This window comes from Gossypium hirsutum, chromosome A04 (genome assembly GCF_007990345.1).
Source record: "Gossypium hirsutum isolate 1008001.06 chromosome A04, Gossypium_hirsutum_v2.1, whole genome shotgun sequence".
Classification (NCBI taxonomy): Eukaryota; Viridiplantae; Streptophyta; class Magnoliopsida; order Malvales; family Malvaceae; genus Gossypium; species Gossypium hirsutum.
In genome coordinates this window covers 64,040,600-64,056,926 of record NC_053427.1, presented here as the reverse complement: position 1 = coordinate 64,056,926, position 16,327 = coordinate 64,040,600, and the positions used below count along the sequence as shown (strand labels likewise).

Here is a 16,327-nt window from a genome sequence, read left to right as displayed (position 1 = left end):
TGTTTAGAGTGTGGTGGAGTTTGGACTTTAATGGTGATGGTGCTAATGGTGGAAACAAATGTGTATGGGAAGGAGAAGAAAACCAGTTAGTCGGCGATGAGAGATAGGCTAGATCATGGTGTGCTATGAGGTCCAAGTTCGACGGCGATAAAAGAGGAAAGAGACGAGTGACTGTTCTCGTGAAGCAGCATTCTTTGGTGTCAACTCGGTGAAATGATGTGGGGGTGTAGAAATAACAGTTGGTTGAGCGGTGATGGCAGTGACACTATGGTGTTAAAGGGGTTGGGTTTTTTGTATAGAAAAGATGAAGAAGAAAGGGAAAGGGAGAGGAAGGGTGGGGAGGTTGTGGGTTTTTTTTGTTCTTGGCTGGTTTGGGCCTTCTTTTCCCTTCTTTTCCTTTGGGCTATTGGTCGTTTGACCCTCATTTCATTTTTTTTCTTTTGAGTTTCGTTGGGCTTGTTTGGGTTTTGGGGAATTGGGTTTGTTTTGGGTTTTGGGTAATTGGGGTTTGTTTGGGTGTTGGGTTGGTATTAGGTTAGGGATAGGTAGATTAAATGGATTTGGATTTTGGTGTTTTTATTTGGGTTAGAGCTATTGGGTTTTGTTTGCAGGAAAATAAATATTAGCAGTTAGCACGGCATGCCCACAGCACCATTAGTATCCGATTGACAACCTCCATTACATCCCTAGAAAATATCACATTAATTGGATTAAATAATAATATGATTATTATTCATTTTATTTTCAACCTAAACTAAAATTCAAAAATTTAATAAAATAAAATAAATTTGGGTTGCCTCCCAATAAGCACTATTGTTTAACATTGTTAGCTCGACGACCTGGAAATTTATTCAATCGGCTCTTTGAGGATTAATTCCTCAACCATGTGGACTTGAAAATTTTCATAGAAAGGTTTCAATCATTGTCCTTTGATTTTGAAGAGTTTCTTTGGATTCTTCACTTTTGACTTCGACTGCACCATGCAAAAATATGTGAGTAATAAATAAAGGCCCTAATCACTTAGTCTGGAGCTTACCTACAAAGATTTTTAGTGTAGGGTCATAAAGTAATACTTTCTGCCCTATCACAAATTGTTTACAGGTTATCTTTTGATCATGGTATGCCTTGATTTTATCCTTATAAATTTGGGCACTTTCATATGCTTATCGTCAAATTTCCTCAATTTCCTGAATATGTAATTTACGATACTTACCCGCAGCTTCCAGCTCCAATTTTCATTGCTTAACCGCCCAAAATGCTTTATGTTCTAATTCTACAAGAAGATGACATGGTTTACCAAAAATAAGTTCATAAGGAGACATACCTATGGGTCCCTTATAAACTGTGCGGTATGCCTACAGTGCATCATTTAGATGCAAACTCCAATCTTTCCTATTTGGCTTAATGGCCTTCTCCAAAATCAACTTGATTTCTCAATTTGACACTTTCGCTTGACCGCTTGATTGAGGGTGATAAGCCTTAGAAATTCGCGCACGACCCCATATTTTTTTCAAATGTGCGTCGATTACCTTATTGCAGAAATGTGTTCCCTGATCGCTTATCAAAGCTCGCGGTGTGCCAGACCTGGAAAAATATAACTCTTTAGAAAATGCACTACAGTTTTGGCATCAGCACTATGGGTGGCTTTAGCTTCCACCAATTTTTGACACATAGTCAATTGTAGGTAAAATATAAATGTTACCAAATGATGAGACAAAAGACACCAAAACTTCGATGCCCCATACATAAAAAATTTCCCACACATGTATAGGTGTTAGGGGGATTTCATTTTTTCAGCTCAAATTTCCTACCTTTTGACATTTTTCACAAGTTTTACAGAATAAATATGCATCGCAAAAAAATATGTGACCAATATGGTCCACATTCAAGTACTTTATACATAATTTGTTTAGGGCCAAAATGTCCACCACATGTTAAGAATGACAAAAAGATAAGAATCGATTTTAACTCGGTTTTTGCAACGCATCATCGAATTACCTTATCAAAACAATATTTCCAAAGGTAAGGGTCATCCCAAATATAGTATCACGATTCTCGTTTAATCTTATCATTTTCAAATCGTGATAAATTAGAAGAAATTATACCTGTAGCACGGTAATTCACCATGTCTGCCTACCAAGGAAAAACTGTTTGAGCAGAAAGCAGACTTTCATCTAGGAAATCATCTTTAAATAGTGTGACAACTTTTGAGTGAGGTATTCGGCTCAAACGGTCACTACCAGATTCTCGCGTGCTTTCTTATCCTCTTGCAAAAGTAATACCCATCTAATAAGCCTTGGCTTTGCTTCCTTTTTCCCTATCAGATATTTAAGAGCTTCATGGTTAAAGAAAATAATAATTGTAGTTCCTAATAAATACGACCGAAACTTTTCCAAAGTAAATACTATAGCTAGAAATGTTTTTTGAGTGGTTGAATAATTGCTTTGGGCGACATCCAAGTTCTTAGATGCGTAAGAGATAACTTGTTGTTCTTTCTTGATTCTCTACCCAAGGACTTATCCTACGATGTGGTCACTTGCATCGTGCATGATTTCAAAAGGATAATTCCAATTTAGTGGCTGAACTATGGGTGATGAGATAAGTTTATGTTTGAGTGTGACAAACGCATCCCTGCACGATTGGTCAAAATCGAACTCCTTTTCCTTCTGTAAGAGATTACAAAGTGGTTGTGGAATTTTTGAAATGTTTTTATGAACCGCCTGTAGAAACCTGCATGAGTAAGAAAAGAACGAATCTCCCTCATAGTTGTGGGGTATAAAAGTGAGTTAATAATATCAATTTTTTCTTTATCAACAGAAATTCTTTTAACAGAAATGATATGACCTAGAACTAATCTTTTATCAACCATAAAATGACATTTCTCATAATTTAGAATAAGGTTAAATTCTAGGCACCTTTCTAAAATTTTTGCAAGATTTGGCAAACACATATAAAAAGAATCACCATACATAATAAAGTCATCCATAAATATCTCGATTATTTTCTCGATGTAGCCAGAAAATATACTTACCATACACCTTTGGAACTTGGCTAGTGCATTGCAAAGTCCAAATGACATCCGTCCGTAGGCGAATGTGCCAAAAGGACACATAAGTGTCATCTTCTCTTGATCCTTCGGTGTCACTAGAATCTGGAAAAAAGCTGAGTAACCATCAAGAAAACAATAATGAGACTTTTTAGCTAAATGTTCTAACATCTGGTCAATAAAGGAAGCGAAAAGTGATGTTTCCAAGTTAAAGAATTCAACTTCTTGTAATTTATGCAGAATCTCCACCTATTTTGGACTCGAGTGGGAACCATCTCACCTGCTGAATTTTCAATTATGGTCACGTCAGTTTTTTCTGCACTACATAAATTAGGCTGACCCAATTACTATTAGAAATGGGATAGATCATCCAACATCAAGTAACTTTTGAACTTATTTCCTTAGTACCTCCACCATGGGTGGATTGAGACGTCTTTGAGTCTTTCTTTTAGGAGTTGCATTCTCTACAACTGGAATTTTGTGCATACAAGTTGAGGGACTCAAACCCTTTATGTCGATAATTGTCCACCTGATCACCCCTTTATAATCTCTAAGAACTCGTACCAAATTTTCCTCTTCTAACTTCAAAAGTTTACTCGAAATTGTTACTGGTAAAGTATTTCCTTTTCCTAGAAAATTGTACTTCAAATGGTCTAGAAGTGGTTTGAGTTCCAATTTTGGGGCTTGCAAAATAAATGGTAAAAGCTTAGTTTGTGAATGAGACAATTCAAAAGTTTTACCTGAATTTAAAAGCTTAGTTTGTGAATGAGACAATTCAAAATTTTTATCTGAACTTTTTTGTAATTGTGATGCCTCCATATGAGCCATTGTTTTGCGAATAGACTCTTCGATAGATATCCACTCTTCTAGTCCTTCCATGGTATCAAAGTCTAGACTTTTATAAAGAAAAGTTTGTAATTCATCTTCGTCATGATATTCCAAATACAATTCAGTTAAAGGCTCAATTATATCAATGTTAGAAACATTATTAATCGTGCTAGGATGGTTCATGTCCTCATAAACATTAAATTTCACCACTTTTTCATTAAACTCCATACTGAGTATCCCACTTTGTATGTCAATCTTCATTTGTGCGGTACTCAAAAATGGTCTCCCAAGTAGTATATCGAAAGAATTGGCTGAGTTATCATCTTTATGTTGATAATGTAGAAACTTGCAGGAAAAATTAGTTTGTTTACCTTGACAAGAACATCCTCTAGCACTCCCACCAGATGCACTATCAACCTATCTGCAAGTTGAATGATTACACCTATTTCTTTTAAAGGACCCGCATTTAGTAGTTTATAAATAGATAAAGGAATAACATTAATTGATGCACTTAAGTCATACATAGCTTTTTTAATATCGATACTACCTATTTTGGAAGATATGAAAAACAGACCTTAGTCCTTACATTTATGTGGTATTTTCCTTTGTAAAACTACGGAGACATTTTCTCTGACATTTACCTTTTCATTGCCCAGGAGCTTCTTCTTACTCATGCATAATCTCTTTCTTTTCTTGCTCCTTCTTGTATTGGACAAATCTTCTAGGAAATGGAGGTGGTATTTGTAAACTCGAAATTATATAGGGTTTTTCTGTATATTTTACCACATTTTTACTTAATAAATGTGTTTATCTTGAGTAATTATTATTGAAATAAGTGAATTTTACTTAATTAGTAATTTTAGACATGAATTAGAAAGTATGTGAAATTATGCTTAATTACATGATTTTCATCCATATTTTGTATTAATTCATGTTAATTTATTAATGTATGTACTTTTTACTATGTAAGAGGTCCATTAACAACATGATTTAAAAAAATAAAAGATGGTCATGCACAAATTAGCCATATGGACAGCAAGACCATGCAATTTTGGGCATGGGGTTGACTACTTGATCTAGTAAAGAATGTAATAAAAGATGAACATATCTGCTAAGTTATTGGACTGAAAAAACCGTCCGACAAGGGAAATTAAAAGCGCAATTTCGGTAGTTGATGTTGGCTGCCCAAAATGTGTTTTGGGATATTTAATTGAAGGTCTTTACAGTTGGAAAATAATCAGAATTCAGCCTAACAACTTCCCTGTTGAAACCGTCCACTCTATAGCTATTTTTAGCTTGAAATTTGAATTCAAATTGAGAAGACTTGATCATCCCTTTTCCTTGAAGCATGGCCAGCCACATGAGAGAGGGAATGAAGGAAATTTAAACCTATTTTTAGTACACTTAAACCCTTACCTTCACCTATAAATACCTTGTCATTCCTCACTTTTCCATCATCCCTCATTTCTCAACATTCCTTTCTCATACACTTTAGTTTTTTCTCAATTCTTTTCCCCTTTTTCTCTTGCATAGCCGTCCACCCCTTCTCCCTTCTTTAGCCTCAAAAGCTTTGTCAAAAGCACTCTTTGGTTGGATGTCTTATAAACCCTTAGCAAATGAAGCTTCAATCAGAATGGAGGAGTGCTTTAGTCAGAATAGGTCCGAAAGGCTACTGAATTGAGTAGAGTTGAGCATATCAGTTAGAATAGATTTGAAAGGTTACTGAACCGAGTCTACTCTTTCCTCTTGATTATCTATTTTAACATGTTTGGTTTGAGTTTTATGCTTTTGACGTCAACTATGAAGTTTTAAATCCTATTTGCTAGGATAATTATATTAAGTTAATGAGATTTATTTAATTCATGTTAACATGTTTTGTGCCTCAGTCGATTATGTTTTCAATTAAGATCATGATGCATTTCATTCACATGTGATTGGGTGTACTTAGATTAGCTGAGTGATCCTAACCAGACAACGGCTAGTAGACGCATAATTGAAAAGTGCAATGCTTAATTTAGGTCATTAAAACCAAATAAGTTAAGGTTCATAATATCTTTAGTGAGCTCTATTATCTTGCATGGTTTTTAGATTTATGTAATTAAACTGTTGCAAACGTAAATGTCCTTGTTACCTTGCATAAATGCTAAGAAACCCTTAGTCTAATATGATCAGTAACTTGCATATTTAACTAGGTAAAAGATCCTAGAGGACTTAATTTGGTTTCCAAACCCATAAGAGATCGAGTTTCCATGGAAATAATTCCAAACATGTTAGTTGATGAAAGTAAATTGATTTGATTAATATAATTATCCTAACCCATTTAATGTTGATTGTTTTTGCTGTTAAAACCTTCATTCGTATAGCTAGGTAAATTGCATTTAGATTAGAAATTGCATTAGGGATCAATCTTGCATTTAATTAATCTAATCATCACTATCCAAATTTATTGAGTTTTTTTTCATCAATTTGTTAATTATAATTTTGCAAATAAATGTATAAGCTTATATAGTCCTTGTGGAGACGATAACTCATTTTTACTTATTACTTGAATGACCATGTACACTTGCATAAACACGTTACAATTCGTTACAATGTTGCAAATGTTTTTTGTGGTGTTGACTCTATTGGAGCCTCTGAGTCAAGTTTCTTCTCGTCTTGACCAGCGTCATGGGCACGGCTCATGCAGGTACGGGTTCCAAAACCTTTCCACTTCTCAATGTCATAGCACTTGCATTATGTCGAGGATTAGGTTCAGTTTGAGATGACAACTTTCCTTACGACTCCAATTGACTTACTGTAAGCACAAGCTTACTCATCTGTTTATCTAGCTCTTGAAAATATATTTCTATCATCTGTTGGTATTTTTTGGTACTATTGGCTAACCTTTCCACTATTTCTTCCAAGGATGATTTTTGAGGTGGTAACTATTAATTTGCAAGCGACCTTTGTTGGTATGGTTGACTGAATCGAGGATTCGACCTATAGCTCAGATTTGGATGATCTTTCTACCCTACATTATAGGTGTTCGAATAGGGATCATATCACCTTTGGGTTGGCCTGGGAAAGTTTCTGACAACATTTGCTTGTTCTTTTGGACCCTCGTGTAAAATGGGACATGAATTCGTCGGGTGGCATGGCACAAATTCAACATAACCGTGTTGGACCTATTTTATCTGTAAGAAAATTTTGAGCAATGTTAGTAAGCTTATCAAATTTATCTTCTAGATATAGATAACTTAACCTATGAACCCGTTTCGTGGGTTCCCTATGAACCCGTTTCGTGGGTTCTATAGCTGGTTGAAATTGTTCAGAATTTGCAGCCATGGTTGAAATCAACTCTCTCACTCTCTGAGGCGTCGTATTAACAAGTGCCTCTTTACTAGTAGCATCTATCATTTTCATTTCTATCGGGAGTAACCCCTCAAAGAAATACTACAAGAGTGTCTGTTTAGTCAATCCATGTTGTGGGCAACTTACACACAACTTTTTGTATAGCTCTCAGTAATCATAGAGTGATTCGGTATCCTTTTTTCGAATTCCCACAGTGTCCCTCCTTAACTCGGCTGCTGGAAAAAATCTGTCAAGAAATAAATGAGACATGTCAGACAATGTATTGACAGATCCTGGAGGTAAATAAAATAGCCATTCTCTAGTAGATTTGGCTAACGAGAAAGAAAAAACACAAAGTTTAATTTGATCCTCGGTTACTTCTTGAGGTTTCATACTTGTGCAAACCATATGAAACTTGTAACACCCCTTACCCGTATCCATTGCCGGAATAGGTACGAGGCATTACTGGAGTTTATTAAACATTTTTAGATAATTCTGAGTCATTTATTATTCATATTTTGAAAATAATCATAACGTCTCTCTATTGGGCCCTTAAAGCCTCAAAAATACATTAAAAACCAACCAGAATTAAATCGGGATCATAAAAAATTTCGCAAAATCTTAAATATTTTCATCTAAGTACTTACCATTTCAATGCTTCTTATAATTAAACATGTTACCATTCAATCAATAGCTTGACACTTGTCTAAGTGTCAAACAACATCATTGTTAGTATACTTGTACATATTTCATATAAATTCAACATTGATATACTTATTTTCTCGACATGTCACGCTTGAGTTTAATAATTGTCTTTACTTACATAATTTCTTTGTATCAACATATCAAAGATAATCATATATGTACATGTCATGAAACATATCATTCTCTTACCGTTTCTTCATAAGTATATATCAATCATTTCATTATATCAATATTTCATGCTCCATCATTTCCATTTATTTTATGTATATTTATTCCGGTAAAGTTTATATCAAACTTAACATAAATTATATTCCATGTACTTATTCTTATTTCGTTTATCTATCTTCATAATTATTTCATACAACTATTTTGTACATACATTTCCATATGACCAGTTCTTGTAAACATTTCACACAACCATTTCATATAACCATTCGTCATCTGGTACATTTACCTGAATATCAATTGTTCAATAGATGTCATCGCGTCTCCCATCCACGGTCTTATTTATCTTTGACATGATGCCATAGTATCTTTCAACTATGGTCTTACTCATTTTCTGTCAGGTTGCCATGGTATCTTTCAACCATGGTCTTGTTCATTTCATGTTACATTGCCACGGTATCTTTCAACCATGGTCTTACATATTTTATATCCTGTTGCCATGGTATCTTTCAACCATGGTCTTACACATTTCATTTCAGAAAGCTCACTCCTGCGAACCTCATCCTTACAGCGGGATTACCAGTCCAGGCTAAATCCCCTGCAACGACAATTACTCTAATGAGCTTGGATCTGAATTACCAGTCCAGGCTAAATTCAGACCCTAATTCGGATTACCCATCCGGACTAAATCCATTTTACACATATTCTTCGGGAGGGCTATATCAGAATAGGATCACCCGTCCGGGCTAGATCCTTTTTACCGTCAATTCGTTTTCCAATGATCCATCGAATTCCATTCCATTCAACCGGGATTTATTTTCAATTTATATCGAGTATTATCAATATTTCATCAATTATCATGAATTGAACATTCAAATCATATTTTCATCACATAACCACATATTTCAAGTATTTAAAAATACGATTCAAGTTACACAAACTTACCTCATTGCTTGTTTGTGTTTATAATTTCATTAATCCGATATCTTTTCTTTTCTACGATCAAGTCTCGTATTTGAGTCGTCCGGATCTTTATAAATAAATTTGATCATCATTTTCATTCATTTCATATTCTAATGCATTTAATTAATGCTCTAGGTAAAATTACCATTTTGCCCCTAAACTTTTAATTAATGACGATTTCATCCTTAGGGTCAGGAAAATAAAATTCTTGCAATTTAATCCTTATTTCCAGCTATTATTCTCATACATATTGATAACAGTCCATGAATTCTATAAAATATCAGAATTTTCCATAATTTCAACTCTTTTCAATTTAATCCCTAAAACATATTTTCCCCGATCTTGAACTAAATTAATAATTTCATTTAATTTTATAATTTAAATAATAAAACAATCCATTTCATGTAATTTGGTCATTTCTGACATTTTGACAAAATTGCCCATAAAGTTTTACTTTTATTCAATTTAGTCCCTGAGCCTAAAATATGCAAATTAGCCATGCTAGATAAATATTCATACATATTTTTCCTCCTTTTCCTCTCCATTCCACATCCTTAATGTATATACACACTTGTAAGTAACATTATCTATAATTTTTATTATTTACTTTTATGAATATTCAAGCTGTCTATCTGCATCATAATCACTAAATTATTTATATCTGGAGATATAGGACTCCAAATTAAGATTTGATAACTTTCCCTGAAACTAGACTCATATATCTTCTTTCCATAAAATTTTTAGAATTTTTGGTTTATCCAATAAGTACAGTTTATTCTTTAAAGTCACCCTTATTTTGCTGTCTGACAATTGTGACCCTTCTTCACTAAAAATTAATTATCTCCTCATAAAAAAATTGAATGATGTTCCCGTTTGTTTCTCTTGAAAACATACTCATTCAGGATTCTAAATATATAAATTTAAGCCTGCAATTATTTTTATCCAATGTTTTATGATTTTACAAAGTCAGGACAGGGGAACCCGAAATCATTCTGACCTTGTCTCACAAAATTCATCATATCTCATGATTTACAATTCCATTGCTTACATAATTTATTCTATAAGAAACCAGAATTAATAAGATTTAATTTCATATTTTATTCATCCTATAATTAGATTTCTACAATTTTTGATGATTTTTCAAATTTAGACTACTTCTGCTGTCCAAAACTGTTTTAGTGCAAGATATTAATTACCATGTTATAACACCCTTATTTTCTTTTTCTACACCATTTCTCATCACTTTCTCTTATTTTCTCTTCACTAACATATCAAGAATATAGGACCTTATGTAAGAAAACTCTACTATTACATTATTTCCATGCTTTGTCAATAATAACAAACTTAAAAACATATTGAAATCTTGATGTACTTACCTTGTTCTATTGATACTAATCTTTAACTTGATTTTCTCTCTCCTCCAGCTTCTATTTCTTGAATCCAACTTGATATTCTAACTCCTCATGGTCTCCTTAACATTTTTCTCTCTTAGTAGCTATGGAAATTCTTTTGATTTCTAGGTCAAAATGGTGAATTTTTTGTAGAAGGACCAAATTGTAAAGAAAGAAAACTTCTTTTCTTCTTCCTCTCTCTCACGTTGGTTTGCATGGGAAAGAAAAGATGATGATTCTTCATCTTTCTTTCCTTATATATACTAAATAAAATAATAAAATAATAAAATATCATTTAAAAATTAATTTAAAATATTAATAAACTAATATTTATTTATTTAATTTATCTAAAATATCTCCAACATCATCATTGTCTCTAGATTTCTCTCTCTTCCAATTGACCATTTTGCCCTTAGTGGTCTTTTAAAATTTCATTCTTGAGTCATCACTTAATTTGGTAAAATTTCAATTTAGTCCCTCATAATTCTTCACCTATTCAATTTGGTCCTAATTCATCAATTTTCCTTGGTTTCTAGATCATTCCATCCTTAAAATATTTTCACTATTAGCCCTTCAAATTTTCATATTTACATTTTAATCCCTCAAATTTTGAGTATTTTCTCTTGGGCCACAAAACTTTTCTCACTTTTACAATTTAGTCCTTTCTTAAATCAGTATATCATAATATACTTCCCAGTGACATAACTCAATTTTTCCTCTTCTTGTCACTTTATTTCCTTATTTTACTATATTAAGGATAATATCTTGCTGTAGAAATTTTCAGGGTGTTACAAAACTCTTTGAGATGAGTATGTGGATTTTTATTTTGTAATCTGCGAAAGGTGGGCAATGGATGAATCAGGCCCGACTTCAACTCGAACAGCGTTCCTCTCACTAGATAAGTTATACATAGGGGTTGTTTTTCATCTGTGACTACTACGAGTTGGCATATAATTTGCTCTGCCAACTCATCTGGATCGTCAAATGAGAAAATGTCCTCAATGTAAGGTACGGTTTCGAACTCAGGATGTGGTTGTTTACCGCATCGAATGGCTTTTCTTTGCAATTTTCAAGCCAACTTCTCTATTTTTGGTTCAAATTCTGGAAACCCTAGTTTTGATATGGTCATAAGGAAAGTAAACAAAAGTTAGAAAAATATTTCTAGTCCCCAACAATGGCACCAAAACTTGATGGGCGTCAAAACCACAAAATAAAAATAATTCCTATAATAAAATAACTCTAAACAGTAGTAAAGAGTAGTAGGGTCGATTCCACAGGGATTGACGATTACGATCAAATTTCATGTTTCTCTTGTGAACAAAATTTTTGTCGTGTCGATAATCGTGACAAAAGACGTGCCCACAACTCCACATAACCTAATGAAAAGTAAATAAATTAGGGGAGTTTTGAAATGACTAGAAATTAAATAAATGAAATAGAAGAAATAAACAATTCAATAAATCGAAAATAAAATTAAATTGGGAAATAAATTTGGATTTTGTAGACAGAGTTATAAAGCCTTAGCCCTAGACTCGGTGGATTTCGATTTTTGAGTCCATCCTTGAAAATTTGTTTTCTCCTCCAAACAATAAGCTGGTTATAGCAGCTAAGAACGTCCTAATCGCCAGTTCTTCCTCTCGTAGTTGATCCCGGTACACCCTGCAATCCAACCCTTACCGATTGTCTAACCGCGATACACGCGTTCACAATTCAAGACCTCGACAGCCTTGTATTTTGAAGAACCCAACCCGGATTAACGACCTCAACCGCGTGGGATGTTTAAATCTGATCACAATCTCCCTTAACTTGTTCACGAGAATCTAAATACAGCACGGCCGACTTGTCTTCCCAATTGTACTCCAAAATGACTCCAAGCCAGCGCGCTCTTTGGATTGAAATCAAGTTAACTTTAAGAGATGAATTTGTCAATCCTGATATTTTGAAGAGATGGTGAATACCTATTTGAAGGATTTTTAGTACGGATACAATTTCTCATGATTCTTGACCGAAAAGAATACCAACCTAAAGCTAATTTGAATTTAGTGAAACATTAATTTAATCATGCTTTGGTTGATTATGGAAGTGGATTTACATTGAAATAGTGATAGATGAAAGGGGGAGGGCTTGGGAAACAATTAAGCAAACAATTGAAATGGAAACAAAAGTTAGTAGAATGCCTGCACTTCTTTCACGCAAAATAAGAAAGGAAACAAATTTTCTATATAATTGCCAGCGAAATCAAGGTGTGTCTTTTCAAGTGTACCATACCACCTATTTATACATAAACCATATATTAAAATTAGGTTAGTTTCACCTACCCACTAATTATATGAAATAATATCATATTTTATTTTCTAAATTTGGTTTTTACAAGGTTAAAAATTTGGCCAGGCCCTCAAATGTCCCAAATTTACGATTCGGCCTCTCTTCTATTTCCCATGGTTCAATTTAATCTCCTTTTTTTGCTTGTCTTTGATTTACAGTATCCGAATTTTATTGTTGACAATATTTAAATATAAAATTCACCAATTAGTAGGATTAATTCAAAAATAAGTCGAGTTGAGCACGTGAAATATGCAAAATAAACAAGCTATCACCGCTGCTCAACCATTGCTAGGTACTTTGGTTATTGTATTTTGAGGAAGTTAGACCTTGTTGAATGGATGGAGATTATGAGGGTTCTCATATACTTCATTATTCTTTGTTTTTTTTATTTGATTCGGTCTCCTTCCAAACAAAAATATTGGTAGAGAAAACTAGATTTCTTGAATGATGCATAAGAGTTTGTAAAATTTGTTTGATAATTACATTATACCAAGAGAAAAAAAAACCCATAAGACGCAGTACTGATTTATGAGATATACAAGTTTAGCGTGTCTTTATTCAAATTTACCATACAAATAGAGAATGAAATAAGAGATGATACTTGTTCTAATGATTCACTTGGGTTGAAAGCATATTAGATTGAATTTATGAGATTTATTAATGAGTATTTATATTTAAAATTGATTTAATCTCATTTATTTAATATTTATAAATATATTTTTTAAACATATATTAAATATTTTTTTAAAAATAAGTGTAAATCCGAAATGGTATAGTGAACTGATTGATACGGATCCTACAAATATTAGAAGAAAATGATATGTCTATCTATAGACTACCACCTAAAAGAGCAGGACGAGCCCCAATATTTTTTTTTTTTTTTGAGTTGTAGCCTACTGAACGTAGGTGAAACTTATTGATAATGCACCAATTGCTGAGCATAATTTTCCAAATATGGTGACTTTGTTTTAATGTTGATAGAAAGCTTCCAGGCCTAAACCAAGTTCCACAAACAATAGCTCTACTTGATTACCGTCTGAAACTTCTTCTTATTTGTTTGTCTGTTTGTTCTAGGGCCATCGCCAGTCACATGTTTAATGTGCCAAGACTAGGACCACACTCAGGGTCATCGGTCAGGGACAGACTGAAATGGAACAGAAAAAAGATGGTTTACATCGAAGCTCGACAGTCCACAGAATTCAACTTTTTCAAGCCAATCTCTTCCTTCTACATAATAAAACAATATTCTTACGCATGCTCTTAGATCAGCAGCCGAGTATACCATTCTGAAAAGAACTTCAAACTTGGCTATATATAACAGATGTTGATTCCCATCTATTGCAAATGAACTTGCGTGTTCCATTTACTCGTATTTCTATGAGTTACCTATTCGGCCAGCCTCACTTTGTGTTGTTCCCTTTCATGGCTCAAGGCCACTTGATCCCCATGGTAGATATTGGCCTACTGTTAGCACAACGTAACGTGATTGTTACTATAGTTACAACACCTCATAATGCAGAGAGAGTCCAATATACAATCGCCCGTGCCATTGAGTCGGGGTGCCCTATCCGTTTGCTACAACTCCAGTTTCCTGGCAAAGAAGTAGGATTGCAAGACGGGGTTGAGAATGTAGACATGCTGTATTCAACGAATGACATAATCAAATTATTCACTGCAGCAAACAAGATGGAAGAAGCAGTGCATAAAATATTTGAGAAGATGACACCAAAACCCAGTTGCATTATTTCAGACATGTGCCTCCATTATACTCACAAAATTGCTACCAAGTTTCAGGTTCCAAGGATATCGTTCCATGGATTTTGTTGCTTCTCTCTTCTTTGTGATCACAACTTAAAATCCTGCAATATACTTGAGACCATAACATCTGATTCGGAATACTTCAGGGTGCCTGGCTTGACTGAAAAGGTCGAATTTACTAAAGCCCAGTTGCCACTTATCCGCGATCGCGATGAATCCTGGAAGGCAATTATGGAACCATTAACAGAAGCTGACGAAGCATCATATGGGGTTATCATTAATACTTTTGAGGAGCTGGAGTCAGCTTATGTCAGAGAGTACAAGAAGATAAGGAAATCCTGGTGTATTGGTCCAGTTTCTCTCAGCCACAAAAATGAGTTGGATACGGCTAAAAGAGGCAACAAGGCTTCAATCAATAAGCAAGAGTGTCTGAAGTGGCTTGATTCTCAAGAACCCAACTCTGTAATCTATGCTTGCCTTGGAAGCATCAGTACTATCAAGTTTCCTGAACTAAAAGAGTTGGGGTTGGGATTAGAGGCATCCAACAAGCCATTCATTTGGGTCTTAAGAGGAAAGAATGCAACATCAAACCAAGTAGAGAAGTGGATTAAAGAGGATGGATTTGAGGAAAGAACAAAAGGAAGAGGGCTTATAATTGTGGGATGGGCTCCCCAAGTATTAATTTTGTCACACTCGGCTATAGGAGGCTTCCTAACTCATTGCGGATGGAATTCAACAATTGAAGGTATTTCTGCTGGCGTCCCACTGATAACATTGCCGCTCCTTGGAGACCAGTTTTGCAACCAGAAACTTGTAGTTCAAATATTAAAAATCGGAGTAAGCCTTGGAATTGAAAAACCTACGATGTTTGGCGATGAGGAATCTGGTTTCATTTTGAAAAAAGAAGAAGTTAAAAACGCAATATACCAATTGATTGATGTAGGAAACGAAGGAATAGACAGAAGGAAACGTGCTGAAGTGTTTAGAGAGAAGGCAAAAAAAGCTATTGAAGTTCGGGGCTCTTCTTACCTAAATATCACATTGTTAATCGAAGACATCATCCAACAATCTTCAAAAATGTGTTTGGATTTGACTTCAGTCTCACATGACGGTGAGACGGGAATTGAGGAGATATAAGAGGTTCTTGTAATATGCATTAAGTATAAAATTATTTTATTGTAGTCAAAATGCAAATTTATAGCTTTTTTTCCTTCTTCAAAATTACGCTTTTACTTACTTTGTGAAGCAGGTCAAACTATTAAAATGGTTGATTATAAATGAATTAATGAGACTCTTTTTCTCTTAAAAGTATTTTAATGTGTAGCATACACATGTTGAAAGGGTGAAGCTAGCACAATTTTTTTGGGGGGTTAGATGAAATTTTAATTTTTTATAATTTATATCTTTATAATTTGTAATGGATTAAATCAAATTTTTATAATTTTAGGGGGGGAAAAGTACAATTTTACCTTTACTAATTTTAAATTTTTAAAAAATTTTAAGAGCCTAAATAGCAATTTTACATTTTAGAGGGGCAGGGCCCCTGCCAGGCCCCCTAGCTTCGCCCCTGCATGTTGAAGCATTTATTTTTGCATGAATACTTTTTATTAGATTTAATGTATAAATTTGTGTTGGGATAAACTCGAATTAAGCAACGAACAAGAACGAATAGAGAAAATTGGACACAAATATTTATATGAAAAAACTCCTCTAAAGATGATAAAAAACTAAGGGCAAAGAAAACTTCACTAAAATAACAAATATTTGAAGAAGAGTACAAGATGGAGAAATAAAAACAAACCCAAACCCAACATAC

General features: G+C 34.0%; 1 protein-coding gene across 1 annotated transcript; it reads left to right on the top strand.

Moving 5' to 3' along the window:
• The first annotated feature begins 13,705 nt into the window (after window positions 1–13,705).
• On the top strand, window positions 13,706–15,716 carry LOC107948117 (UDP-glycosyltransferase 73C1). The gene has a single exon (XM_016882587.2). The coding sequence runs from the start codon at window positions 14,098–14,100 to the stop codon at window positions 15,646–15,648; it is 1,551 nt and encodes a 516-aa protein (XP_016738076.1). The 5' UTR covers window positions 13,706–14,097; the 3' UTR covers window positions 15,649–15,716.
• The last annotated feature ends 611 nt before the right edge of the window (window positions 15,717–16,327 follow it).

Excerpts from the sequence above, each read along its gene's own strand:
- LOC107948117 (XM_016882587.2), top strand. The coding sequence starts at position 14,098 with ATGAACTTGCGTGTTCCATTTACTCGTATTTCTATGAGTTACCTATTC.